The sequence below is a fragment of the Mirounga leonina genome, unplaced genomic scaffold (genome assembly GCF_011800145.1).
Source record: "Mirounga leonina isolate KUSES-001 unplaced genomic scaffold, KU_Mleo_1.0 Mir_173, whole genome shotgun sequence".
NCBI lineage: Eukaryota > Metazoa > Chordata > Mammalia > Carnivora > Phocidae > Mirounga > Mirounga leonina.
In genome coordinates, this window is record NW_023270447.1 from 88,587,567 (window position 1) to 88,614,625 (window position 27,059).

Consider the following 27,059-nt stretch of genomic DNA (forward strand, 5'->3'; position numbering starts at 1 on the left):
CCACCCCTCGGTACTACGCAGACGCCCGCCGCGCAGGCCCTTCCATGTTCTCCCCCTCGCCCCGCCCCCGGCCCTGCACTGCGCAGACGCACGCCGCCTGGCTTCTCATTCGGCCCGCCCCCCCGGTACTGCGCAGACGCACGCCGCCCAGGCCCCACCTCCTCCTGCACTGCACTGCGGACTGGCGCCGCTCGCTCGCTTACGTTACATCCGGCTGAACCCACCTAGGACAGCCGCGGGGGACGGCCGGCCTTTCCGAGCCCTCACTGTGAGTCCCGGGATGTTTCCATTTGGAACACCCAGCACCACGAGAATCCCGCTGGCTCACGCACCCCCCCGAAATCTCCCCCGCCCCGAATGGCGCGGTCCGGCCCGCTGCCGGCGCCCGCTGGAGTTAACCCGCTTGTCGCCGCAGCCTGGAGGCGCGCAGTGCCCTCGGGAGCTGCGGCGTTTTGCTGTGAAGGGGCGTTTTCATGGAGTGGCCTTGTGCCTTCACGCTTCTTCCGCGCACTCGGTTCCCCTTCCCTGGAGCACTTTCCCGTGTCCCCTCCGACCTGTTATGACTTGAAGGTGTTCCCGATCTTGTGTCCCCCCACGGTGGGTCACCGGTCCCCCGAGCCTGTGCGACTCTTAGCATTTGTGTGCGTGCGTTAATTTCACGTGTGTTAGTTTCTCAAGGGTGTTTTATCCCAAAGATCCCAGTGCTGCTTCTGCACCCACAGGATTAGAGCACTGCTGAGCACATGGACCTGATAGTTACATTGAACAGTCACCTTGTCCCCATCCAGTTCCATCCCTGCCCCCAGGCTCCTTGCGGGTAACGTTATCTTAGTTTCCTGAGCATCTTTCCAGGATTTCCTTATGCAAGCACAAGAAAATACATTGTTTTACTTCTTTCTCATAGAAATGTAGCAGACTATACATTGTACTGTCCTTCTCTCCCTGCCACCACCTTATTAAGTGAATATGTTGGAGATCTTTCCTTATCAAAAGGAACTTCCTTTTTTACAGATAGTATGCCATTGTGACATGTCTCATAGTTTATTTATCGGTGCCCTACTGATAACACTTAGTTATTTCCAGCTGGTTTTTTTTTTTTTTTAAGTAGGTTGTCCGCCCAGCATGGAGCCCAACCTACAGCTTGAACTCTCAACCCTGAGATGAGGAAGACCTGAGCTGAGATCAACAGTCAGATGCTTAACCAACTCAGCCACCCAGGCGCCCCTGCAGTCATTTTATTGTACAGACAGCATTGCATTGAATCACCTTATTCACATGTCCTGCTTGTGTAGGTAAAACTGGAGGGCAAATTCCCAGAAGTGGTAAATACATTGGAGCAACTCCATACAAGTTGAGTCACTTATCACTCTTGCCAGTAATGTGAGGTCAAACAGTATTTTAAATATGTCGGTGTTTTTGAAATTTCAGTTTAGCTATTAAAAACATTTATTTTCAGGGAATAACTTACATTCCTTTGTTAGTTTACAGAGCGCTTTAATATATTTCATGAGATCCTTACAATGACGGTTAGAGTGGTTTTTAATAATTTTAAGAATTGTAAATGTATAAATTGCAACACTGCATTGTGCAAAATTTTTAAGTGTCTTTAATCATTTGGCATTTTAAGGAAACATTTTGGGAGTTCTGGAATAACTTCATCTTCGGTTATTTGCAAAGGAAGCAGGCAAAAGCCACCCCCTTTCAGTTTTGAAGTATGGTGGGAAGTAGGCAAGTGGTCAGACATGTGTTTCAAAGACCAAGGAGGGATTTAGGTAGATGAAGGAAAACCAAGCGAAGATGGGCTGTTGTGTTCCAGGGCCCGGAATAAACTCTTGTAAGGAGACAAGCATGCTGGTGGCCTGCTGCAGCATGAGATAGCCAGCACAAAACAAAAATGGCAAGACCGTCTTAGTGGTGAAAGGGAGAGAGAGAATGAACCTGACGTAACACGCCTGAGACATCTGGATCACCATCAAGATCTGAAATGGACCTGGGTCAGCATCGATTTTATCAAAGAATACATTGCATGCGGTGTTTACAACTCAAGTATTGCTTGTGGTGGATTATCTTTTAGAAATATTCACCCTTTCCTCTTTCACCTTCTGAGTGGAGGATATTCCCTGCCCTTTGACTTTGGGTTTGGCCTTATTTATTGTCTAAGGTTTTTACTTTATTTATTTGAGAGAGAGAGAGAGAGCAGGGGGAGGGGGCAGAGGGAGAAGCAGACTCCCTGCCAAGCAGGGAGCCCGATGTGGGGCTCGATCCCAGGACTCCGGGATCGTGATCTCCGCTGAAGGCAGACGCTTAACCAACTGAGCCACCCAGGCATCCTAGATTTGGCCTTGTTTTAGCTAGTAGAATATTAACAGATGAAGCCTGAGCAAAGCCTTGAAAAGCAGTGACCTGGTGACCAGGCTTGCTCTCTTGTACTTTCGCACTGTTATATGAAGAGCTTTCCCCCAGGGCTGCTGCTGCTGCCCATTCCGCCTGGGTTTCAGAATGAACACCTGTGGAACCTGTACCTGTGCCCGAGGCACGCACCACAGCCAAATGGCAGACCGTAGTACTCAGATTTTGTTATGCCACGATAGCTCAGTGATAAGGCTTTAAAAGGCTCATAATGAAAAACAGCAGTCTTCTGACTCAGTCCTTTCTACCCCTCAACCCTGCTTTCCAGAGGCAAATATTTTCAACTCTTTAAATTATTTCTTGTAATTGTCTCAATACAGTTGACCCTTGAACAGCATAGGCTTGAACTACATGGGTCTGCACAGACATTTTTCGATGAACACAGTTCAGTACTCTAAATGTATTTCCTGTTACGATTTTTCTTTTATTTGAGAGAAAGAACGAGCACAAGTAGGCGGAGGGGCAGAGGGAGAAGCAGACTCCACGCTGAGCAGGGAGTCCGACAAGGGGCTCAATCCTGGGACTCCGGGATCATGACCTGAGCCAAAGGCAGACACCCAACCAACTGAGCCACCCAGGTGTCCCTCTTATGATTTTCTTAACATTTTCTATTTTCTGGCTTACTTTATTATAATAATACAGTATATATAAAATATAATGAACAAAATATGTGTTAATTGACTGTTTATGTTATTGGTATGGTGTCCAGTCAGCAGTGGACTATTAATAGTTAAGTTTTGGGGGAGTCAAAAGTTATATGCAAATTTCTGACTGCACAGGCTTGGGGGATAGGGGGTGTTTGGTAGCCCTAACCCTTACATTGTTCAAGAGTCAACTGTATTTTTAAACAATATGCTAGTACTGTTATTTTTCCTTATTGGTTTAGACATTATATATTAACTTCCTGGAAAACATACTTTTCATCTCAGCTGCAGAGGTTGGAGTTTGGAAGGGTGAAATGACTATAATAGGTCCTGCAGAGTCTTGGTCAAATGCAGATATTCTGATACCAAAGTTCACACTCTACCCACCATAAACTCTATCAGTATTACTTAATAAGTCCACAACACCCATGACACTCTCTTAACTTTCTAGTTCATACCTATTTCTCATCACACATTTGCAGAATAAAACAAAACATTAAACCATCCACCAAAAAATGTTGCTCTATTACTGGCGGTGAAGACACCTCCTAATTCAGTCCCTGATTTCCAGGCAGAAAAACCTCATCCTATTCACTATTTTTTTTTATTCAACATTTGACAAGTCTTTATGCATTGTAAGAAGTGCAAACTAAAAGTCTCTGGCTGTTTTCAGGGAGCCTAAAATCTCCTTTTTCTTGCAGCACTTGCAACATTTAATTAAAAGATCCTGTTCTGCCTTGGTGAGCTCCTAATCCAGCAATGGAGAAATGATATTGATAATGTGAGTGAAGGAGTTTGGGACATGCTACCTCCAAACATGTCACCTTGGCATATTGATTATTTTGAGCTAAAGGCATTTTTTTTAAACAACAGGTGCAAGAAAGGCACTCAGATTCCCATTTTTTCATCCTGAAAGCAGAAGATGAAACTCTCAGGTGAGAACTGCGCTTCCTGTGCGGAGAGGAAAGAAACAGCACCAGAGAAGCACTTGAGTCTGGAAGAATTTGCACATGGAGACCTTGTTAAAGTAACTCATATTCCTTTAGTCTCCCTGTTTTACTTTACTTTTCCACAGTTGCCACTCTTTGTTCAACCCAGTATGTAAACATTAGCTTTGCCACCTCTGGGTCTTCATCTTCTTATGAAGGCTCCTGGGTCTCGTAAAATTTGCGTTAAATAAATTTGTATGCTTTTGTTCTGTTAACCTTTTATGTCCATTTAATTCTCAGGCCCTGCCCACCAGAGACCCTAAGGAGGTAGAGGTGAAATTTTTGCCTGCCCTACGTTAACAACAGCCACCAGTGGCCATTCTGATCCTGGTTCCAAAAAACAACCCTCCCCCAAAGTAGACTGGTCACAATAAATATTAAAGAAACCGCTGCTGGGTTACTTATCTTTCCACGCATCCCTTACATTTCGCATCTCATCTCACTACTCATTTTCTGTGAATGCGGATGTGTCTTTTATCTCACTAAGTACTTAGCATCTTGTCTTTTGTTTACTCCTCTGTTTCCCTCTAATCCTGTGAACTCAGTAGGACCTTCCTGTCTTCGTCACTACTGAATCCCTACCATCTACTACAGTCCCTGGCACATAGCAGGTCCTCAATAAATACTTGCTAAGCATTATCTTAGTTTCACCCTAAAGATGTTCCCTCCTTTGACTATCGCTATAGAGTAATAGTTTATATTTGTAGAACACTAGAGTTTACAATGGGGCTCCAACCAATTTCTTATTACTGTTTTAATCTTTTCCACAACAAATTCATTTCGCCAGACAGCGAATGGGAAATTTTGTGTGCAGCGGATAGGGTCACTTTATTTTCACCCTTTCCTGGGTTCGCTAAAAAGGGCGAGGGGCTAAACTGCAGTTACTGGGTATAAGGAAGGCATTTGCGGCATTGAGTGAAGTATTTTTCAACATCCTCTAAAGGCTGGTTCGGGGCAAGCTCCAGAGAGGTCCGGCAGAAACGGCGAATTTCCCCTCCGAGCCCCCGAAAGGTTAGGTCTGCGAGACAGGAGAAGAGTGGGCGAGCCCTGACATTTGAGGCAGCGCTGGCGCAAGGGGGAAATTCTGACACCGAGGTCTGTGAGGGGCCCTGGGGGGCGGCTTCGCCTCTGCTCCCAGCGGTGTGAAAGCCCACCGAGCGTGGGCCCCCCGGCACCACTCCTACCCCCGGACGGGCGGCCAGAGGCCGGCTGCCGACCCGCAGTGACGTCAGGCCCGCGCCGCGCCGCAGGGGGCGGGGCGGCGCGCGTTCCCAGCAGCCCGTGCGGCGCGCTCGAGCCTGCGGCTGCCGGCCGGAAGTATCCAAACGACTTCCGGACCGCGGTGGGGGCGCCGTCGCACCTCAGCGACCCCGCGAACTTCCGGGGGAGGTTGCGGCCGGCGTAGGCGAGGCCGGAAGTCGACCCTTCCCACCTCCGCATCCCAGATTGGTTCCGGTGGCGGACGCCTAAGGGCGCGCGGGCTCTGGCGCCCGGGAGCGCCGCTACGTGCAGGCTGCTGATCGCCCAGCGGTGGTTTTCTGGAGAAGCCGCGGAGCCCTGCGTCGGAACAGGGCGGTGCCGTGGGCCCCGTCCGTTCCCATTTCTCCCTGGCCCTTTGTGGACGACACCGTCCTGCTCTGCTGTTACTGCGCTCTTCTCGGGTCAGGATCTGGTTAGGGTTTCGATGTAGGAGTATCAAGAGCGTTAAAGACACCTTTCATTTGTGAAATGGGAATAGTAACGCCTGCCCATAGTTTGGTGAGGACCTAGTGAGAGCCCACGTAAAACAAGAGCTCAGAGGAACTGAAATGTGGGGTCCCACCTGGCTCTGTCCTGTGGTGGTCCTTTATTCCAAATCTGCTGCAGTGTTTCCAGGTTCCAGGGGTCTTGGGAACACGGTGATCCACGAGCCACAGCGACATTTCTCTCAGTGGTCGAAGTGATCAGTATTCCACCCAGCAGCACACGTTGGAATCTGGCAGAACTTTCTGGGTCCTTGCTTCTGCCCCTTGATTGTGTCCTGTGTCCCTTTCTTTTCTCAAGCCAACTTACTGCACGTGGTGTCAAGCCGGGGCTGCACCCACGGTGAAAACAGTATTCTGGCAACCTCTGGCATGCCTGCATGGTGCTGTGGATCTGCTGGCTTGGGCAGTGCACACCTACGCAGGGGGTTACAATCAAAAGAAGGTATGTGACGGTGTTCAAATCCCTCCACACTGTGGTTCCTTATCTTCCACATTCTTATTTTTTTTATTTTTTTTTAAGATTTTATTTTATTTATTCATGAGAGACAGAGAGAGAAGCAGAGGGAGAAGCAGGCTCCCAAGGAGCAGGGAGCCCGATGTGGGACTCGATCCCAGGACCCTGGGATCATGACCTGAGCCGAAGGCAGACGCTCAACCATCTGAGCCACCCAGGCGCCCTATCTTCCACATTCTTAACCTCTTACTCTCCCTCACTCATTTTTTCTGTTCCTTGAACACACCCTGTACTTTGCCTCCTCCATGCTTTGGCACAAAGCAGTTCCCTCCACCTGGAATGCCATCTACTTCCCTACCGGCCTTTCAAGGTATTTTCCATTTTGCAAAACCCAGTTGCAGTGCAAAGACCATATATTCCCATAGCACTTTGTTCTCCTATTACAGAATCTGTAAGGCTGGGTGGCCTTATCATAGTTATTTGGGTAAACTTCCTTCCTCTCTAGGGTGTGAAGGCTGTTGGCATGGTGTCTTACCTAGATATGCCTCACAAGACAGCAAAACTCATTCAAGAAGCTTTGAGTGCCTGTCATGTGCCCAGCGCTGCTCTGGGTGCTGGGGATACAGCAGTGAAAAAAACGCTCCCCTCCGATGGCGCTCACGTCCCTGAGAGTGGGAGAAGACAAACAGTAAACAAATGCACGAAAAGCACTATGTGCCAGGTGGTAGTATGTACAGTCGAGGAAAGTAGAGGGGGAAAGGAGATGGAAAACAACAGGGAGAGGAGGAAACCTTGGTGAGACGAGGACACAGTCATCTAGAAAGTGAGAGGACGAGATTTTAGATGAGAGAGCAGCAAAGAAGGGCCCTGAAGCGGATGTGTGTTCCCTCCGCCCAAGAACAGCAGGGCAGGCCGGCTTGAGGGGCGTGGAAGGACTTAAAGTGGGTGAAGTGGCGGGTCAGATCATGTGCACGCTTGCATCAGACATTCAGTAAATGCTCGTGAATCAGATTTATTGAATTGATAAGGGATTAGAGAATAATGACAGTCACAATGAAACTTAGAAATTGTTAGAATGGGATAGACCTCGTGGGCATATATTAGGTGTTCGCAACTTACATGTGTGTCCATTGGAACTCTATTTAGTGCGGCAGCATTTAATTGAAAAAAATCTCAATGAATACCGATGGTTAATGCAGTGGTCTTCCATTAAAATGGAAATCTGGAAGAAAAGGACACAGATTCTGTAGAGGACGAAATGGACTGACATGTGACTGGAGTTATTTGGTAGATAATACAGATCACCATTAAAAAGTTCAGAAGGAGGGGACGCCAGTAGGTTGAGTGTCTGCCTTTGGCTCAGGTCATGATCCTGGGGTCCTGGGATCGAGTCCCGCATCAGGCTCCCTGCTCTGCGGGGAGCCTGCTTCTCCCTCTCCCACTCCCCCTGCTTGTGTTCCCTCTCTCGCTGTGTCTCTCTCTGTCAAATAAATAAATAAAATCTTTAAAAAAAAAAAAGTTCAGAAGGAGGGGACGCCAGTAGGTTGAGTGTCTGCCTTTGGCTCAGGTCATGATCCCAGGGTCCTGGAGTCTGGATCCCTGCTCTGCAGGGAGCCTGCCTCTCCTTCTCCCTCTCCCTCTGCCTGCTGCTCCCCCTTTGTGCTCTCTTTCTGTCAAATAAATAAAATCTTTTAAAAAAGAGTTCAGAAGGAAACAAAATCTATCTTCTGATGTTGTCTTGCTTTTGATTTGGAGGAAAAAAAAAAAACCTTGTATGTTAGTTGACAAAAGTTGAGTTTGTGAAGTAATTGGATATATTTGTGTATTTGTTCGTTATAAAAGCACTTTCCTTCCCCAGGGCTAAGGTGAATGCTAGGGAGAGGGGCCACAGGCAGAAGGTGGCTTTCAGCAGAAAGTCATAAGCTTCAGGACAACTTTGCTTGTTGTGGTGATCTTTCTTTGATCACAGTTGTCACTTGCAGCCCAAAGAACATTTCCCCTTAAGTGACCTGTGGCAACTATCTTCAGTGGAATTTTAAAATATAGAACACTTGGGGGTGCCTGGGTGGCTCAGTTGGTTAAGCGACTGCCTTCGGCTCAGGTCATGATCCTGGAGTCCCGGGATCGAGTCCCGCATCGGGCTCCCTGCTCGGCAGGGAGTCTGCTTCTCCCTCTCATGCTCTCTGTCTCTCATTCTCTCTGTCTCAAATAAATAAATAAAATCTTTAAAAAAATAAAAATAAAATAAAATATAGAACACTTGTTTACTTAATAGTTTTTGGTTACGTGCTCTTAAATTCTTAAAAGTCAATCTAACTTCCTTCAGAAAGTGGCTACTATTGATTGCACTCTTCATCACATTTCTCAAAGTTGAAATCGGCTGTCAGTTAATTGGCAATCATTCACATAGATGAGCTCAAATGTGGTTTCCGATTCAGCTCAAACCACTGCATCGGCAGTCTCAGGCTCCGCTGCTGAGTCAACAGATCTTTTTATTCATTCACAGGAATGAGTAGCTCCCGAGTTAGTCATAACTAATGTTAAGGTAGCCTTGGAGTGAGAACAGCAGGGCTCCGGCCCTGGCTTCTTTCCCTAACTGTGGCTGTCCGGTGTGCCGAGAAAATACGCTGTCCTGGTTCCAGCCTGTCAGTGTTTAAGCCCACCTCTGCCACGTGATAGCTGGATGATCCTGAGCAAATTAGCTGACCCTCATGCCTTGGCCCCCGTCTATACAACAGGGATAACTTCGCAGGATTATTCTGAGGATTAAAGGAGTTAACGGAGATGAAGCTAGAACAGTGGCCTGTAGTAGACACTCTAATACTGTCATTAACACTTGGCTTGGTCACTTGAATTCTTTCAGCTTCTGTTTCTTAAACACTAGAAGAGTAACAATAGTTCTTGCCTCGTAGAATTGCTAAGAGACTAAATAGTATGCTGAGTACAACATCTGCAATGCAGGAAGCAACCAGTAAGTGTTAGCTATTATTAAGTATTAGGAAACATTCATCAATAGTTGCAATCTGTTTAAATTCATTAGTGAAGGGCCCATAGGAGAGGAACATAGAAAGTGATAGACCATAAAAACATGCCATCTTGATGGGGGTGGGGAGGGATACAAATTACGCAGACAGAGCTTTTGCCTAAAGGTGCGGTGACAGGATCCACATAAAGGTTCAAAAGAAGAACGAATCAAAGACTAAGCAAGTTCCCGGAGCTAAAACTAAGTATTGAGTATATCTGTCTCAACACAAGACCTGAAAGGTAGCAAGGAGGCTAGGTACAGGGCTTGTGATCCTGGGGTCGGCAGAAGACCAAGGGGCACGGATAAAATTCAGGAGTCTGTGAATGTGGATTGCATCTTTTATTTTCACTAACCTCTGGCAGAAATCTAGTATTTCCTTCAATCTTGAATTTAAAAATCGACAGAGCATAGCCAGAAGCACAGTACCTATGATATCACACCAGTGGAAATCAGTTATTTTCTTTTTTTTTTTTTAAGATTTATTTATTTATTTGTCAGAGACAGAGTGAGAGAGCACAAGCAAGGGGAGCGGCAGGCAGAGAGAGAAGCAGTTTCCCCACTGAGCAAGGAGCCCGACTAGGGACTCGATCCCAGGACTCTGGGATCACAGCTCGAGCTGAAGGCAGACGCTTAACTCACTGAGCCACGCAGGTGTCCCAGAAATCAGTTATTTTCATATCATGTTACAGTTATTGCAGATATCTCCAAATACCATTTACACTCATGATTAATTTGAAATTATGACTCATGGTTAATTTGAAATTATGACAGGTATCTGTTAATGACAAAGTCCATATAGTACCACATTGCAAGCTGGCCTTTTAAATATTTGGTGAGTATATTTCAAAACAATTAGTTTCCTCTGTAATCCTTTGTATTTTATTTTACAAACTTAAGAATATTATTCCGTGAGGGGTAAGCCTAGAGATCACAGGATGAAAGGGCCCTGTGCACAGAAAGGTTAGGAGTCCTTGTCAAGTGCATAGGGTCTGGAGCCAGCCAGCCAGGCGAACCCTTTCTCTGCTCCTTACCTTGACACTGGACAGGCTACCCAGGTTCTCTGCGCTCCAGTTTTCTCATCTGTAAAGTAAGGACAAAGGCTGTTGGAAGGTATACTTGGGGAAACCATGTAAACACGTAGAACAGTGCCTTGCAGGGAGTAAGCCCTCAGTAAATGTTAGCCATCAGCAGAGCATCTTACGTGAGACCCAAGGAAGGGAAGGGTAAACCGTAGGCGGGGATACACACACCAGAATGATTTCCCAAGGGAGAGAGAGAAAGCAAAGGTTAGGGCATGAGGAGGTAGGCAGGCTATGAGACTGGAGTTAGCAAACTCATCCATTCATTTACTCATTCATTCATTCAATAAAGGTTTCTTGAATGCCTGCTACGTGCCTCTCAACACTTTCACTAACACTTGTGGGGTCTGGAGCAGGTGTAGAAATGGAACTCACATACCGTATGTCTGAATATTTAAAAGTGGCAAATCAAGCTAACGATGTGTTCTGTTTTTCTACTCCCAACAGAGATGTCTTCAAAATAACACTAGTAATTGTTTTTATGCCACAAAGGTGGGAAAATATCAACGGTAACCAAATTTAATTATTGCAGGTATCTGAATGAACTTGGATGGTCTGGGAATGTTTAAATGGGTGGTAAAGACACACAATTCATAAATTATTATGTATTTGCTCCATAAAATTTCTTTTTCCCTGCCTTTATTTCATTTGTCATAACTGAGAACTTCACATAAATTGTGTTTTGTTGACAGTGCTGACAAAGGAGTAAAAAAACATATGTAATTGTACTCAAAGCATACAGAATTTATATGCATGTAATGTAAAATGTAAATAGAATTTTTTTCAATTAAAATTATTTTTCGTGTTTGTTTTTAAAAAGTTACTCTACCAAAAGCTTTAAAACTATCTATTAAAATAAAAAATGATAATTGATAAATATCAAATATCTAAAATTATTTCAATATATCTGAGACTTTTTATTTTTGAAATGTAATTAAATTTCATTAATTTTTTTTTTTTGAGAGAAAACATGCGAGTGGGGTGGGGGTCGGTAGGGAGCAGAGGGAGAGAGAATCTCAAGCAGGCTCCACACTCAGCGTGGATCCCAATGCGGGGCTCATTCTCACGACCCTGAGATCATGACCTGAGCCGAAATCAAGAGTCAGACGCTCAACTGACTGAGCAACCTAGGTGCCCCTGTTTGTTTATTTATTTAAGTCATCTCTACACCCAGCGTGGGGCTTGAACTCACGACCCCAAGATCAAGAGTCACATACTCTCCTGACCGAGCCAGCCAGGTGCCCCCAACCTTGCAGTTTTCATGTTATTTACTAGGCATATGCATATTTAAAAGTAATATAAATTAATATTGCAAAGAGTTCCTCAGACTTCATTTGCAACTGTTATGAATTCCATGCTAATTCACAAGGACTCCCAGAACCACAAACAGGAACATTAATAGGATCAAGAAGATGGACACTTGGGACTTTTGGAAACTATACTTGCCATAATATTCTTGCAAAATAATAGATTATATGAGAATCTGTTACATCTCAGGTATTGCCAAATAATAGACTATACAAGAATCTATTACATTCCAAGGATTTGGCTAATTAATTTGCCTTTCCCAGCCGCAGTACTCTGGGGCTCACGCTGTGCCTGCCACTCAGTACAGAGAGGCTGTCACCATGTATTTCCAGGTCATAGACCAAGAGCTGTGGGGTAGTGTTTTCCTTTGGTTAGCCTGGATGGTACGTGCATCAGGTTAACTACAGAATTTGCCTTAGCTTCCTGTGATGGTTTTATCAAACAAGAATGTGTTAAATGAACAGTATACAACTCCTTAAACACTCGAATCGAGCTGTGCATAGCCTTCAGTAGACTAATTGTGAAGTGGTTGATTTTGGGTAACACAGGCTGGTGAAGCTAATCTTGAGAATCTTTCCTCTCAGTAGAGACTTCTATGTCACTCGCCCAGCCTGAAAAAGTGAGCTAATTATTGTGCTGGGAAATGACAGACATCACTTTCAGAGGAGGTAATATCTCCGCCCACAGACTATCCAAAACGTAGATTAGTAAGTAACATTTAGTTAAATGAAAATAGAGTCCAGTTAAATGTCACGCAGCAATGTTAAACAGCGGACCATATGTAAATGAGGAGGCAACTTGGTTAGATCGTGACTTTGAAAGTGTTAGGAGATCAGCAATGCCATTTTTATATGGTATGAAACTCCTCCATTGGGGCCAACTCTGCTGAAGCCCGTGGAGGGAATCCCATAATCATCACAGGTAAAGTGACTCTCAGAGGATACTTAGAATTTGAGAATAAGTTCTATGGACAACCCATGCATTTTCCTTCTCTTTTGCTACTTGCCCTCATTACTTTACTGATGACCAGCATGGGAAGCTAGGGAAGGCAAATTTTAAAGCAGTAAGTCTTGTAATAACAGTTACTGTTTTCTTGAGACCTATGTGCCAGGCATGGAGCTAGGTAGTTCATATTCATTGTTTCATTTAGTCCTCACTAAATGAGGATGAAGCACAGTGTTACTGTTTCTGTAAGACATGGTTGGAAAAATTGACTCAGGGAGGTTAAGAAGTTTGTCCAAGGTCATATAGCAGAGCCTGGATTCAATCCAAGTCAGTCTGACAGCAAAGCTTGGGCTCTTGCTCATGTGCCCTACTCCACTGCTCCCATTATGTGTGTGTGTGTGGGCAGGGGCGGGGGCATAATAAAATTGGGCTAAGGTAGCAAATGAAAACCAGAATGAAGTACCACCTACCAGGATGACTATAGTAAAAAAAAAATTAATTAAAAACAAAATGAAAACATAACTCATCCCAGCAAGGATGTGGAGACATTGGAATCCTTATCCATTCCTGGTGGGGATGTACAATGGTGCAGCTGCCGTGGAAAACAGTCTGGCAATTCCTCAAAAAGTGAAACAGAATTACCATATACAGCAATTCTACTTCTAGGTATACACCCAAGAGAACTGAAAAAAATGTCCACTCAAAAGCGTACACACACATACTCAGAGCAGCATTATTCATAGTAATCAAGAAGGGGAATAATTCAAATGTCCATCACCTGATGAATGGAGAGACAACATGTGGACATCCATCCAGTGGAATATTATTCTGCTAAGTGAAAGAAGCCAAGATGCTGTATCAGTCTATGGATATGGAATGTCCAGAACAGGCAAATTCATAGAGACAGAAAGCAGACCAGTGGTTACCAGGGTCAAGGTCGGGCTGCCCTGGGGAGTGACCGCTCATAGGGATATTTTGGGAGTGACGAAAATGTTCTGGAATGATATAAAGATGAGAGTTGCACAACATAGGGAATATCAGTGAATTCCATGAAATAAACACTTTAAAATAGTGACATTTATGTTATATGAGGTATATCTTAATTTTTTTAGAGACATCTTCAGGTCAGGTCCCAGAAGTCCTTGAATAGTGGGCTATAGGATCCGGGTTTCCTTTGGTGGCCAACAGGGAGCCACAGAAACTTTCTAATGAGGATGGTGGTATGATAGGAGTCATGGGAACATGTAAACTGCATAGCACATAGCAAGTGTTTAATAAACATCGGCTCCCTTCTCTCTTCCTCCCCCAATTCGACACTAAGCCCCCATGGCTCCTGGGGGAAAATAGTTCTTTTCTGTTTGGATCCTAACAGAAAGCCATCTGTTTCAGTTGAAACCACTGTTGCTAGAGTTCCCCTGGTCATCTTCCTGAGGGTCCCTAGCCTCCCAATGCTGGGCAGGTTCATTTTAGTGTCCCTAGAACATCTTCCTCCTCTTCCTCCCTCCTCCTCACCACCCCTTCCTCATCTCTTTCTCCTGTACTCCTCTTCCTCTTCTTCTTTTTCAATTTTTTAAGTTTTTATTTATTTATTTAAGTAATTTCTACACCCCAAATGGGGCTTGAACTCAGGACCCCGAGATCAAGAGTTGCATGCTCTTCTGACTGAGCCAGCCAGGAGCCCCCTTCTTCTTCCTTTTTTTTTTTTAATTAAAATAATGGTTTTCTAAAAAACCCTCATAGATCTCAACTTTACCTAAAGTTATCCACCATATAAGTTCTATGCCTTCCTTGTCTCCACTTCATTTCTCCCTCCTTCTTCCCCCATCTCACCCACAGAGCAAGGAGCTCAGTAGAAAGGAATCAGGTTGCCCTGGGTTCCAATCCTGGCTCCCCATCCTGCTGATTATCTGGCTAGATTCATAGGCTCAATGTTCTCATTTGCATAATGTCACTCTAATAATAATGATAATGTCAACTCCTGGGGTTCTTTTGAGGATAGTATTCATTAAAGCGCTTATTAGAGTGATGCCTGGTACATCAGCGCCCTCAGTGAATTATGGCTAGAGCATCACTATTATTATACCAGTAGGGGGTAGGGTATGGCAAAAGTGCTGATATTTCGTTAGAAGTGGATTTCATCCCTCAAATCTCAAACATGTGTAGGACGCATTAAAGGTTTTGACAAGGAGGGCTACTTTAAGTGACAACACCCTTTCCCAAAGTCATCTGAGAGATGTCCTAACAGTACATAGCTGCTTCCAAGAAATGATTTGAAGTGCCATTATCAAGGGAGGACGGGGGCTCTAGGGGATTTTGGGGTCAACAAACATCAAATGCGCGACCTCACAGAGTCGTGGCAGGAATTTCCCATGAGGCCCCGCCCCCGGCTGAGTCACCAAGCCCCTGTGTTTGACTTGCAGCGAGGGAGAGGCAGAACCTCACTGCTCTGAAGATCAAGGAGTGGAAAGTTCTTCACCAGCCCTGAGAATCTCAAGGTTTGTCTGTCTGGAACAGTCGGGGGAATGGAGTTGGGGTAAGGTTAGAAGCTTTATTCCTTTCCTCCATGTCTAGACTTTTTGCCCTTCTAATTTCTAATAACTTTTATTCCATAGCCTATTAAATAAAGATCAAGCACCTGACCCTAAAGAGATTTCTTACTTCTTAGTTTTGTTACTATAGGAGCTTCCAACCTCAAAATGGGCAAATATATATCTATTAAGAAAATGTGATCATGAGTTGAGCAGAGCGGTGTTTCAACATTTTAGCAACTGGGTGTTGAACTGTTCACATATTGTTCTGACAAAGGGGAAAGAGTAATGAGATATCTCCCCACTGAGCTGAGCTGTTAGGTAAGACTGACAGACTGTCATTTTAAGAACTCTATCTCAGAGCCAGCAAAGAGCTGGCATTGTTGAAATCTGGATGCTAATGCTAAGTGTCTATGAAAGTCCCCCAAAATTCTTGTTATTGTTATTTCTGCTTTTTGGCAGAACATGGTGGAGAGTGCACGGTTAGACTTTGGCAAACCTGCACGAAGCTATGTGTGTATTCATGTTTGTCTTATCATATCAAATGTCTATGCATTTGCACCTTTTCCATAATATTCCATCATTCATTGTTTCTGAGAAGCCCCGAGTTATGGTCTTGTGGATTGCATAGGTAATGGTTGAAATGTAGATAATCCTAAAAGGAGAAACCACCTCATTCTTGGAAATTTTTACCTTTTGCAGAGTGGTATTTGTGAAACCAGCTACTTTGATTAAAACCCTTTGGAATCTGCTTTGCTTATATCCTATCGATGCAAGATTTCACCATGGGCAGTAGCTATTACAACATAGTGGCTGCCGTGTTGTTGGTCATGAATTTTGAGAGGACAAGATCAATGCAGGATTCCTGCAGTAAATGCCCAGCTGGTAAGAACCAAATTAACATGTGTGTTTGATCTGTTCTGTTGAACTCATGGTTCAGTTAGTCTAGTAGTCAGGGTTAATGAGTTCTGTTTCAGTGACTTTTTAAAAATTCATTCATTTACAAATATTTCTTGGGTGCTACAACTTAGCTGTGAATATAGCCATGTCACTTAATCCCTTGTGCCCCAGCTTTGGCATCTGGGGATAATGAAAGAACCTATCTCGTTGCTCTGCTGGGAGGATCCTATGATAGGTTCTGAACAGTGCATGGCACATGGCAAGACCTCAGTAAATATCAGCCTTATCTGTGAGGACCTGTGCTCAGACTGGGGGGCACAGCAAGGAATAAGAAGTGGCAGGGGGCTCCACAGAGTGGGGAAGAAGCAGACACATGTATTGTTAGTATACTGATGAAGGATGCTGATCTCCTGAATCCAGTCATATTGATCTCCTGGATCAATCAAGAGAAATCATTTTTTTTGTTCAATAGATAAAGGAAACTGTTTTCTTTTTGTTGGATTGTGTGATGCAGTATCTATACTTTCTTATTTGTAATTCTGCTGCTATGCTAAAGGCAACCTTGCAAATGTATAATTATAAAAGTCAATCAAAATAAGATCACTGTGACATCTAGAAACTAATCATGTTTCTTACGCTAGTTTTCTTGTGAACTTCATAATGCTTTGGGCGATTACTATGCATTGTCCAACAGTACACCTATTATCTATCTTCTTAGGTACTTTCTGTGGGAAAAACAAGGGTCAGATCTGCCTTCCTTGTCCTCCAAACAGTTTCTCCAGCACCAGTGGACAAACGGCCTGTGACATATGCAGGCAGTGTGAAGGTATGATTTAAAAGATGTATGTTGATCCGGACATGTGTTGGGACAACAGGTTTTTATTCCCTAGTATGTTGATCTCGGTGGAAAGTGTTAAGTGTTAACTATGCTGGTTCCTCTGTCAAAAGGCAGGTCCAGTAAAATAATTTGCTGTAAAAGCAATAATTTGTAGATTGAGGTTTTAAATGTTAGGAGCAACACTCATTGACCAGAGAGAAGTGTTTAATTAGGAAAATGTAAAAATGTCTTCTATAGAGATTTAAACAATGAACTTTATACTTTAAGGTCATTAGGAACATTATAAGAGTGAGCATGGTTTTTGTGGGTTTGTTTAGGATGATTTTTATTGCAGAACATAAATTTGCTTCCTGGATTCAAAGATCAAGTGTAATGTAACTTGGGAAACTTTGTAGGTGTTTTCAGGACCAAGAAGGTGTGTTCCCCCATCAGCAATGCAGAGTGTGAGTGCATCTCAGGATTCCACTGCTTGGGGGCAGGATGCACCATGTGTGAACCGGATTGTAAACAAGGTCAAGAATTAACCAAAGAGGGTAGGTTTGCTCTTCTTCAATCTAGTGCAAGTCTGTTTATCTAGACATATGTCATTAATTTAGGTCTTGGTCCTTTTTATATAAAGTAAAACAGATTAGTAGAACCTTAAAGTAACATGCAATGAAGCACTGAGTCAAGTATATGATATTTACAAAATTATTTTTCAATCAATGGAAATAATTTGAAATCACAACATTTTTATTCACCAGGATTATGCCTTTGCATACATTCTATACATATATATACAATACTCTATGTACAATTAGAATAAAAACTTTAGTCATCTTGGGGTTTCGTTTCAAGAAGCATTGTTGAACAGCCTGTGTAGATTGTATTAAGTTAATGACTTTATTATTATGTAAGTATGTTCATCACAGGAAAAGTTATGAAATCATAAAAAACTCCCTTTTTTATTGTTGCTTTAATTTTTATGCAGGTTGTAAAGACTGTCGCTTTGGGACATTTAATGATCAGAAACATGGCTCCTGTCAACCCTGGACAAAGTACATATAATTTCCTTTTGCTTTCAAAATAGAGAATCTGGATTAACATTTTTGGGTTTTTTATTTATTTATTTTTTATAAAGGTTTGGTTGTTGTTGTTGTTTTTAATATTTTATTTATTTATTTGTTAGAGAGAGAGAGCACAAGCAGGGGGAATGGCAGGCAGAGGAAGAAGCAGTCTCCCCATCAAGCAAGGAGACCGACTAGGGACTCGATCCCAGGACATTGGGATCCTGACCTGAGCTGAAGGCAGACGCTTAACCGACTGAGCCACCCAGGCATCCCTGGGTTAACATTTTTAAAGACAAAGAATGTTATCACTGAAGTTTTAAAAAATCCCTCTGGGGCGCCTGGCTGGCTCAGTCAGTGGAGCATGTGACTCTTGATCTCAGGGTCATGAGTTAAGCCCCACGTGGGCCTATCAAATATAAGCATAGAAGAGCATATGAACAGGCAGTGTGTGAACAGTATGAGGTAGGAGTGATTTGATACAAAGTGGGCATTTTCTCCAGAAATACTGCCCAGAGCATTTAGCTCAGATTTACTAGAACTTTGTTACTGTTTGCCCCAGCTGTTCTGTTCTGTTTCCTTCCAATCTCTTTGCTGCCTCTTACCTTTCCTCACTGATCACTCAGCCCATCTTCAAGGGTGCAAGGCCAGCATTGAGGATGATACAAGAAGGGTAAATTATGTTTCCTAAAACACAACACCTACTTGGGCAAACAAGACCATCACAGAAGTAAAACAGCCAACAGCACACATGGGAATATGCCTGTTGACCTGTGTGATCAGGACCAGAGCTACTCAGAGTGTGGTCTGTGGACAGTTGCTGGTCCACGGACAGTCTGTGGTGTCTGGCAATTGGCGGAGTCATATGTGTCCATCAACTCTAATAAAAATTGAGGTCTTGTATTTTGTATGCCTTTGTTCTTTTTTTCATTTGATTTTCTTACTAGAAAATCATTTTGATTATTATTTTCCATTTACATTCTTAGGTGTTACAAAAATATTGGTTCGTACAGATTGGGGAAGTTTTTTTTTTTAAGGTCTTTCAACACAAATAGTTCAGAGAAGTCAATGAGTCTGCATGGAAAGTGGGATTGAACTGCTTTTGGAGGAAGAGTCAGTTTGCATTAGGTAAAGGGATGAGGGAAAAGACAGGACAATGGTGATGGTGATGATGGTATGTTGATGGGGATGATGATGGTGGTGATGATAGCTACCATTTATTGGGATGTGTGGGTCTGGGTTCATAACATCCAGCCCTACAAGTGTGTCCCTGGGGTCATTCATTTGCTCTTCACGATAGTCCTCGGTGCATGTATTCCTTATTTTACAGATGAGAAAACAAGCTTAGAGAGATTTTCTTAACTTGTCCATGGTCATTCTGCACAGAGACAGACCCTGGGCTCAAACCCTTGTCTGTCTGATGCCAACACATCATAAGGTTAGGAACTCCTAACCCTTATGCTAGGTTGTCTGTCCTTCATATATGCCAGAGATGGTCAAATATGCTTAAGAAATTGAGGGTGAGAGACTAACCAGGCAAAACAGTCTGGGGACAGTTGTGGGACAGGGCTCCCCAGCCTGGGAAGAAAGAAGAATCCAGTTAGGTGGGTAGAATAGGGTGCATTATGGAGAACTGTGAAAGTTAGAGGAAGCCAGTCAGTCAAGTGTATGTTTTCCATAGTATCTCTATGAACCCAGACCCACACATCTTTGTCACTAGGCTGCTTTATTGGATGGAAAATGTCAATATTTTTAATTAGAATGACCTGTACCTAAATTAATTATTTGAACTCTTTTCATTGGATGGTCTAAGCTGTTCTTTGGGTGGCAAGTCTGTACTTGTGAATGGGACGAAGGAAAGTGACGCAGTATGTGGACCAGCTTCGGCTGACTTCTCTCCAGGTACAGCCTCTGCCCCCACGCCTGCCCCTGCAAGAGATCCAGGTAGCTGGTTCATTGCTGTTGAATCAGAGTGGATGTAGTATGGCTATTCTGATTGGAATCTAAATCACCCCAATACTGTGATGCCTCACGTCTCTGCCTACGATGGCACCTCCTGCATGCCTTCCTTGTTTTATCCTGGCATCAAGAAACCCATCAACTTTTTTCAAGTGTTTGTCATGCAATCTGAGACATACATTAGTAAGCAGAACAAGGTGAAACTACCCAGACAAATACTACACCTTTGATAATGTCAAATTAAGGGGATGATGGAGTCCCATATTTTCTATATTCTAGAGAGGCCAAGCCATTTAATTTTTGTGGGCCTCTGGAAAAATTATTTAGGTTTTTAAGAAAAGTTTTCTTATGTGCAAGCAAGTTTATTAGGTTAGCTGGTTAGAGATGTCCAAGGCACCACTTCTCCTTGTGATTAGGGGTTTACCAATGTAACTATAAATATATGTATATTTGCAAAACTGTATATCTGCATGTATTTCTCCTTTTGCTTTTTTTTAAAGGTCACACCCCCCAGATCATCATCTTTCTTGCACTGACTTCGGCTGCCGTGCTGTTGCTGGTGTTCTTTCTTGTGCTCTGTTTCTCTGTTCTTAAACATGGCAGAAAGAAGCTCCTGTATTTATTCAAACAACGTAAGACCAATATAAACATATTCGATATGAGCTCTTCTGAGGCAAGGTTTTTTACAGTAGAAAGGAACAGATTATTTTTTTGGTTAGCATAGCACAGAGGTTATCAAGCAGGGGCAATTTTGCCCCCGAGGGGACATTTGGTAATGTCTGGAGACAGTTTTGATGATCACAACCTTGGGGGTGTGGAGAGCATCTAGTGAAAGGAGTCAGAGATGCTGCTGAAATTCTACAATGCACAGGAAAACAGTTACCCACCCCCCCCAAGCTCTCACCAAAATCTCTGATTTAAAGAATTATCCTTCCCGCCTTCACCCCCACCTACAATACAAATGCTTTGCCAAGAGTAGTGATGAGTAATTAGTGAGTTGCAATGAAACTGTAATCCATTTTTTAAATTTTTAGGCCATTTAAAAAAACTTTATATTTTGAAATAATTATAGGTTTGCCGGAAGTTGTAAAAGACAGTACAGAAAAGTCTCGTGTCGTTCATGGGGTTACATCTCCTGTAACTAGAGCACAATATGAAAACCAGACAGTTGACTTTGGCACATTGTGTGTGTCTAGCTGTGTGTCGTTTGGTCACATGTGTAGATTGGCGTAACCTCCAGCACAATCAATACAGAAGTATTCTCTCACCACCAGGATCCCCTCCTGCTGGTCCTCTGTGGTCACATACACTCCCTCCCCACTCCCTCCTGGCAGCACAATTCTGTTTTCCATCTCTACACTTTTTTTTTTCAAAGATTTTATTTATTTATTTGTCAGAGACAGAGAGAGAGGGAGTACAAGCAGGGGGAGCGGCAGGCAGAGGGAGAAGCAGGCTCCCTGCTGAGCAGGGAGCCCGATGCAGGACTTGATCCCAGGACCCTGGGATCATGACCTGAGCAGAAGGCAGATGATTAACCGACTGAGCCACCCAGGTGTCCCCCATCTCTACACTTTTGTCACTTAGAGAATGTTATATAAATAGAAGCATGCAATATATAAGTGGATTGTAAGCATGTGACCTTTTCGGATTAGCTTTTTTCACTCAGCTTAATGTCACTGAGACCCACCCAAGGCGTGATATGCTTCAACTGTGGGCTCTTTTTTTTGTTTTGTTTTAACCGCTGACCAGTGTTCCGTGGCATGGTTGAACCTCAGTTTGTTTGACCATTCACCAACTGAGGGACATTTTGAGAGTTTCCAGTTTTTGACTATTGCATATAAAAAGGCTTTGTGAATAATCGAGTACAGGTTATGTGTGGACGTAAGTTTTCACATTGCTAACATAAAAGCCCGGGAGGGCAATTTCTGGGCCATATGGTTTGTTGTTTTAAGAAACTGCCGAACTGCTTTCTGGAGGAGTTGTACCATTAACATTCCACCAGTGGCGTATGAGCTATCCTTTCTCCTCCCTCTTGCCAGCATTTTGTACTGCCACAGTTTCTTACCCAGCTGTGCAAAGAGGAATACAGTGATAGCCCACTGTGATCATTTGCCTTCCCCTAAGGGTCAAACATCTTTTCACGTACTTCTTTTTTTTTTTTTTTTAAGGTTTTATTTATTTGAGAGAGAGAGAGAGAGAGAGAGCACAAGCAGGGGCAGGGGGAGAGAATGAGGGAGAAGCAGGCTCCCCATCTAGCAAGGAGCCCGACCCTGGGATCATGACCTGAGCCAAAGGCAGACGCTTAACCGACTGAGCCACCCAGGCGCCCCTCACGTACTTATTTTACAACTGTGTATTTTCCTCAGTGAAAGGTTCTTTCATGTCTTTGGTTTATTTTCTAATTGGATTTTTGTCTGTCTTACTGTTGACATTGGAGAGTCCTTGATACCTTCTAGATGAGTCCTTCGGCAGGTGTGTGGTTTGTGTTTCTGCCCACTCTGTAGCTCGCCTTTCCCTCCTCTTCATGGAGTCTTCTGCAGAGAAAAAAATTTTAATTTTGATAAAGTACAATTTGCCAGTTTTTTTCATTTATGGAGTCATGTCTGAGAACTCTTCAAGTCCTGGATCGCAAAGATTTTTGTTTTCTCCTTTCTCAATGTTTTACATTTAAATCGTGGTTTATTTTTAGTTAAGTGTTGTATAAGGTGTGAGAGGTTTAGGTCAAGAATTTTTTTTTTTTGCCTTCGATGTCCAATTGCTCCAGCGTCACTTGTTGAAAACATTATCCTTCCTCTACTGAATTGCTTTGGTGGCTTTCTCGAAAATCAGTTAATTATACTTGTGCGGGGGCTATTTCTGGTTTTTCCCTTTTGTTCCACTGTTCTGTGTGTTTATTCTCTGCCAGGACCACACTGTCTTGATTACTGTGGCTATAAAACAGTTCTTGAAAGTAGATAGAGGGTAAATGGATTTTTCCCACTTTATTCTTCTTTTTCAACATTGTTTTAGCTATTCTACTTCCTTTGCATTTCCATATAAATTTTTAGGACAATCTTATCTGTATCTACAAGAAGTCAGCTGGGATTCTGATAGCAACTGTAGTAAACCTGTATATTAATTTAGTGAGAATTGATGTCTTTACTATGTTAAGTATTTATGTCTTAACATAGTAAAGACATTTCTTTTATTTCTTTTTCTTTTATTTCTTTCATCAGCATTTTGTGGTTTTCAGCATACCAATCCTTAGCATGTAAATTTTTTTAAGAATTGCAAATGGTATTTTATATTAAATTTTGTTTTCCAGCTGTTCGCTGTTATTCTATAAGAGTATAGTTGATTTTCATAGATTGATCTTGTATTCTGTGATCTTGCTGAACTCACTTATTAGTTCTAGGAGCATGTTGTAAATTCCTTGGGATTTTACATGGACTATAATGTCATCTGTAAATAGAGACAGTTTCATTTTTTCCTTTCCAATCTGCATTTCTTTTTTTTCTTTTTCTTGACTTTATGTTAGCTAGAACTTCCAGCACTATGTCAAAGTATGGTCAGGGTGAATATCCTTGCCTCACTTCTAATCTTAGGGAAAAAACATTCAGTCTCTCACCAGTAAGTATGATGTAAACAATAGGTTTTTAGTAGATCTTTTTTATCAAGTTGAGGAAGTCCCTCCTCTATTTCTAGTTTTCTGGTGTTTAATTTTGTCAAATGCTTTTTCTGCATCAATTGATATGATCATGTGACTTTTCTTCATCAGCCTAAGATGGTGGATTACATAGATTCGTGTTTGAATATTGAACCAGCCTTGCATCCCTAGACTAAATTTCACTTGGTCATGGTATATAATCCTTTTTATATATTGCTTAATTCTATTTGTTAATATTTTGTTAAGAATTTTTGTAGCTACATTCACATGAGGGATAGTGGTCCATTTTTTTTTTTTTTTTCTAGAATTGTCTTTGTCTGGTTTTGGTATCAGAGTAATACTGGCTTCCTCAAATAAGTTGGGATGTGTTCCTTCTTTATTTGCTGGAAGAGATTGTGTAGAGTGATGTTAATTCTTCTTTGGATAGTTGGTAGAATTCTCTAGTGAAACTATCTGGACTTGAAGATTTTCTTTTTGAAGAGTTTTAATTACAAAATCAATTTCCTTTTTTTTTTTTTTTTTTAGAAAGATGAGATGAATCTTTCTTTCTTTTTTTTTTTTAATTTATTTATATGAGAGAGAGAATGAGAGAGAGAGAGCACATGAGAGGGGGGAGGGTCAGAGGGAGAAGCAGGCTCCCTGCCGAGCAGGGAGCCCGATGCGGGACTCCATCCAGGGACTCCAGGATCATGACCTGAGCCGAAGGCAGTCGCCCAACCAACTGAGCCACCCAGGCGCCCCAAAATCAATTTCCTTAATAATTGTAGGACTATTCAGGTTATTTACTTCATAGAGAGCGAGTTGTGATCGTGTTTTTTGAGGAATTGGTCCATTTCCTTGAAGTTGTGAAATGTATGTGTTTAAGTTATTCATAGTATTCCCTTATTATCCACTTAATTCTCCAAATATATTTGTGAGCTTGTGTATTTCCCCTTTCAGTTTTATCAGATTCAGCTTCACTATTTTTTTTTAAGATTTATCTATTTATTTATTTATTTATTTATTTATTTATTTATTTATTTATTTGACAGAGAGAGACACAGCAAGAGAGGGAACATAAGCAGGGGGTGTGGGAGAGGGAGAAGCAGGCTTCCCGCTGAGCAGAGCCCGATGTGGGGTTGGATCCCAGGACCTTGGGATCATGACCTGAGCCAAAGGCAGACGCTCAATGACTGAGCCACCCAGGCACCCCCAGCTTCACCTATTTTGCAGCTTGATTGATGTACACATATTTAGTATTGCTAAATACTGGGTAAATACTGGTCTTCTGGGTAAATTGACTTTTTTAAAATTGTGAAAGTTCCCTCTCTGTGCTGATAATTCTCCACAGCAGCTGGAGCTGTGATTCAGCTCCTTGCCTGGGCAAACCAGGCTCTATAGTGGGCAAAACTCCTTGTTTGAGGGTCTGAATCAGGCAGATTTGCACCCCATCAGCTTCCCTAGTCAGGGTGAACCCTCAACTTGGCTCTGCAGATAAACAAAGCTACTGGTTGGGATTGCTACTTGGACTCTGCAAATATGTACTCAGTCTGCCAAGATCTGTGTACTGGTTGCTGCGAGCTCCTCTCCCTTCTGCAACACAGTCAGATTCCCAGTGGTTGGATGCTGCATGTTCCCCTGCCTTTCCTGGGGTGCGAGATCAGACTAGGAGCTCCCAAAAAGGGACCCCAATGCTGGGAGAAGCTGGAGGTTCCCTTTGGGTCCTCTTTTCCCACTGGAGGAACCAGAAGCTTGGGGAGACCTGTCTGTGTGGTGCTGTCCTGGCCTGCCAGAGGGGCAATGTGGTCAATGGTAACTGCTTCTCTTACCCTCCTAAAACAGTCTGTTTTGGTCTTTGTGATGCAGAGGTGGGTGCTCCAGCCTCATCCCCATGTTCTAGGATTCTGTCAGTGGTGTCTTGTTCTTGAATAGTTGTTAGCTGTTCTTATAAAGGAGACCAAAGTTGGGAACAAACTATGTTGCCCTCTTGTGATATCACTCCCCTTGGTTATTTTTTTTTTTTTTACAGCAAAAAGCATGTGATATTAAGGCAGGCACTTTTGCTTTGTCGGGCTATAAAAAAAGATCTGTTTAAGATGAAAAGTTGCTCAGGGCTGGATGGCTCAGTCAGTTAAGGGTCCAACTCTTGATTTTGGCTCAGGTCATGATCTCAGGGTCCTGAGATTGAGCCCACATTGGGCTCCACATTCAGCACAGAGTCTTTTTGTCCCTCTCCCTCTGCTCCTCGCCCTCCACCCCCGACTTGCACACACACACACACACACACACACTCTCTCTCTCTCTCTCTCAAATAAATAAATAAAATCTTTTTTAGAAAGATGAAAAGTTGCTCAGCAGTAACACAAATACTTCACCCTAACATGTAAAAGGAAACCAGGAAATTAATGTACAAATCAATTCTTTAATTGCCGATAGATAGAAGTAGTGGGAGTATCTTTAATATCTTGGTGCCATAAGTATTTCATTCAAAAGAAACTGTCTAGTGTGTAATCTGAGTAACCCTCAAGACTAAAATCCATACTGCTTAATTGAAACTATGGTTACGTTTGGGATATGACTAATTTTGTGCTATAGTGATTCATGCTCAAGTTTTTAGCCATCATAGAAAATAAAGAAAATAGTTTTTCAGGACCAATAAGAGTAATTGGTAAGGTGAAATTGTAAATAATCCTGAGAAAAAGCTCCTACTTGCTATTATCTCTCTTATTGGTAAACTTGTTCAAATTAGAGTTGAGCATGGTTGTGACTTAGAGATGTCCTGTGACTGTGATTTACAGAAACTGGATGTTAAATGGCTAAAACAAACAGCAAAAGATAAGTTGTTTTTAAATCACTTTTCAGCATTTATGAGACCAGTACAAACTGCTCAAGAGGAAGATGCCTGTAGTTGCCGATTTCCAGAAGAAGAAGAAGGAGAATGTGAGCTGTAAAGCAGAAACCCAAAATTCCACTGGGACTGTCTTGAGAAGAATCACAGGAGAAACATGAATGATCCCACCATCATATCTTTTTAAATTGAAGACACTGGTCCTAGATAAGACTCAGGATTACCCCCAAGTTTTCTCAAAATACTGACAGGTTAGCCTTTAAAAAATGTACCCCTTTTAGCGCATGTATGGGACAGAGCTTGTGGGAAAGGGGCATTTTCTAGATAATGCTTAATAGGCTTCAGCTAGTTTGTTTTTGAAATCCAAAGAGAATTATATTAAAATTACATCACGTAGGCTAATGGCCCAGCTAAAATGATAGTTAAAAATCAATTCCATTTTGTGTGTGTGTGCGCTAATATATGACAAAAAGCCATAAGATGCAGGAAATACCCCCAACCAAATTTTCCATTGGTTCAGATATTCAAGACAATGAGCTCTACTGATATGAGGGGGGAAATTATGACAGTGCCCAGATTTGAGGTCAAGGGAAAAATATCTCAGACCTGAGGGAGAGTTTTGGAAAGAGTTCCAATGTCTTTGCAAACTCTGTGGTCCCCTCCATCTTCGTATCTTCTGCTTCGTGCTGCTCCTCTCTGAACCAGGGCTTACATTTT

The 27,059-nt window shown here is 42.8% G+C and overlaps 1 protein-coding gene and 1 long non-coding RNA gene across 7 annotated transcripts; both read left to right on the forward strand.

Annotated features, from left to right (window-relative positions):
- Window positions 1–1,154: 1,154 nt before the first annotated feature.
- On the forward strand, window positions 1,155–4,513 carry LOC118020047. Of its 4 annotated transcripts, none has more exons than XR_004681801.1 (5): window positions 1,155–1,292; window positions 1,817–1,994; window positions 3,755–3,834; window positions 3,927–4,080; window positions 4,283–4,511. It is a non-coding gene; the product is annotated as an uncharacterized LOC118020047 (long non-coding RNA). The 4 variants fall into 4 exon arrangements; XR_004681802.1 differs by having other exon boundaries at window positions 1,155–1,288; XR_004681799.1 differs by having other exon boundaries at window positions 1,155–1,994; window positions 4,283–4,513.
- A 1,634-nt stretch (window positions 4,514–6,147) lies between these two features.
- Window positions 6,148–26,875, forward strand: TNFRSF9 (TNF receptor superfamily member 9). 3 transcript variants are annotated; one of them, XM_035019889.1, is made up of 9 exons: window positions 6,148–6,229; window positions 15,019–15,136; window positions 15,829–16,011; window positions 16,745–16,852; window positions 17,260–17,397; window positions 17,835–17,901; window positions 19,724–19,812; window positions 20,370–20,501; window positions 26,357–26,875. In XM_035019889.1, exons 3-9 carry the CDS (start codon window positions 15,897–15,899, stop codon window positions 26,443–26,445), a joined length of 738 nt encoding a protein of 245 aa, XP_034875780.1. In that variant the 5' UTR covers window positions 6,148–6,229; window positions 15,019–15,136; window positions 15,829–15,896; the 3' UTR covers window positions 26,446–26,875. The 3 variants fall into 3 exon arrangements, with proteins under 3 accessions (XP_034875780.1, XP_034875778.1, XP_034875779.1); XM_035019887.1 differs by having other exon boundaries at window positions 15,019–15,131; XM_035019888.1 differs by having other exon boundaries at window positions 15,019–15,093.
- Window positions 26,876–27,059: the final 184 nt, after the last annotated feature.

Bases quoted from the DNA above. Each gene is read 5' to 3' on its own strand.
- TNFRSF9 (XM_035019889.1), top strand. From the start codon at position 15,897: ATGCAAGATTTCACCATGGGCAGTAGCTATTACAACATAGTGGCTGCC. The intron at 17,902-19,723 runs GTACATATAATT...GGATGGTCTAAG, and splicing joins TCCTGTCAACCCTGGACAAA to CTGTTCTTTGGGTGGCAAGT. The intron at 19,813-20,369 runs GTACAGCCTCTG...TTTTTTTTAAAG, and splicing joins TTCGGCTGACTTCTCTCCAG to GTCACACCCCCCAGATCATC.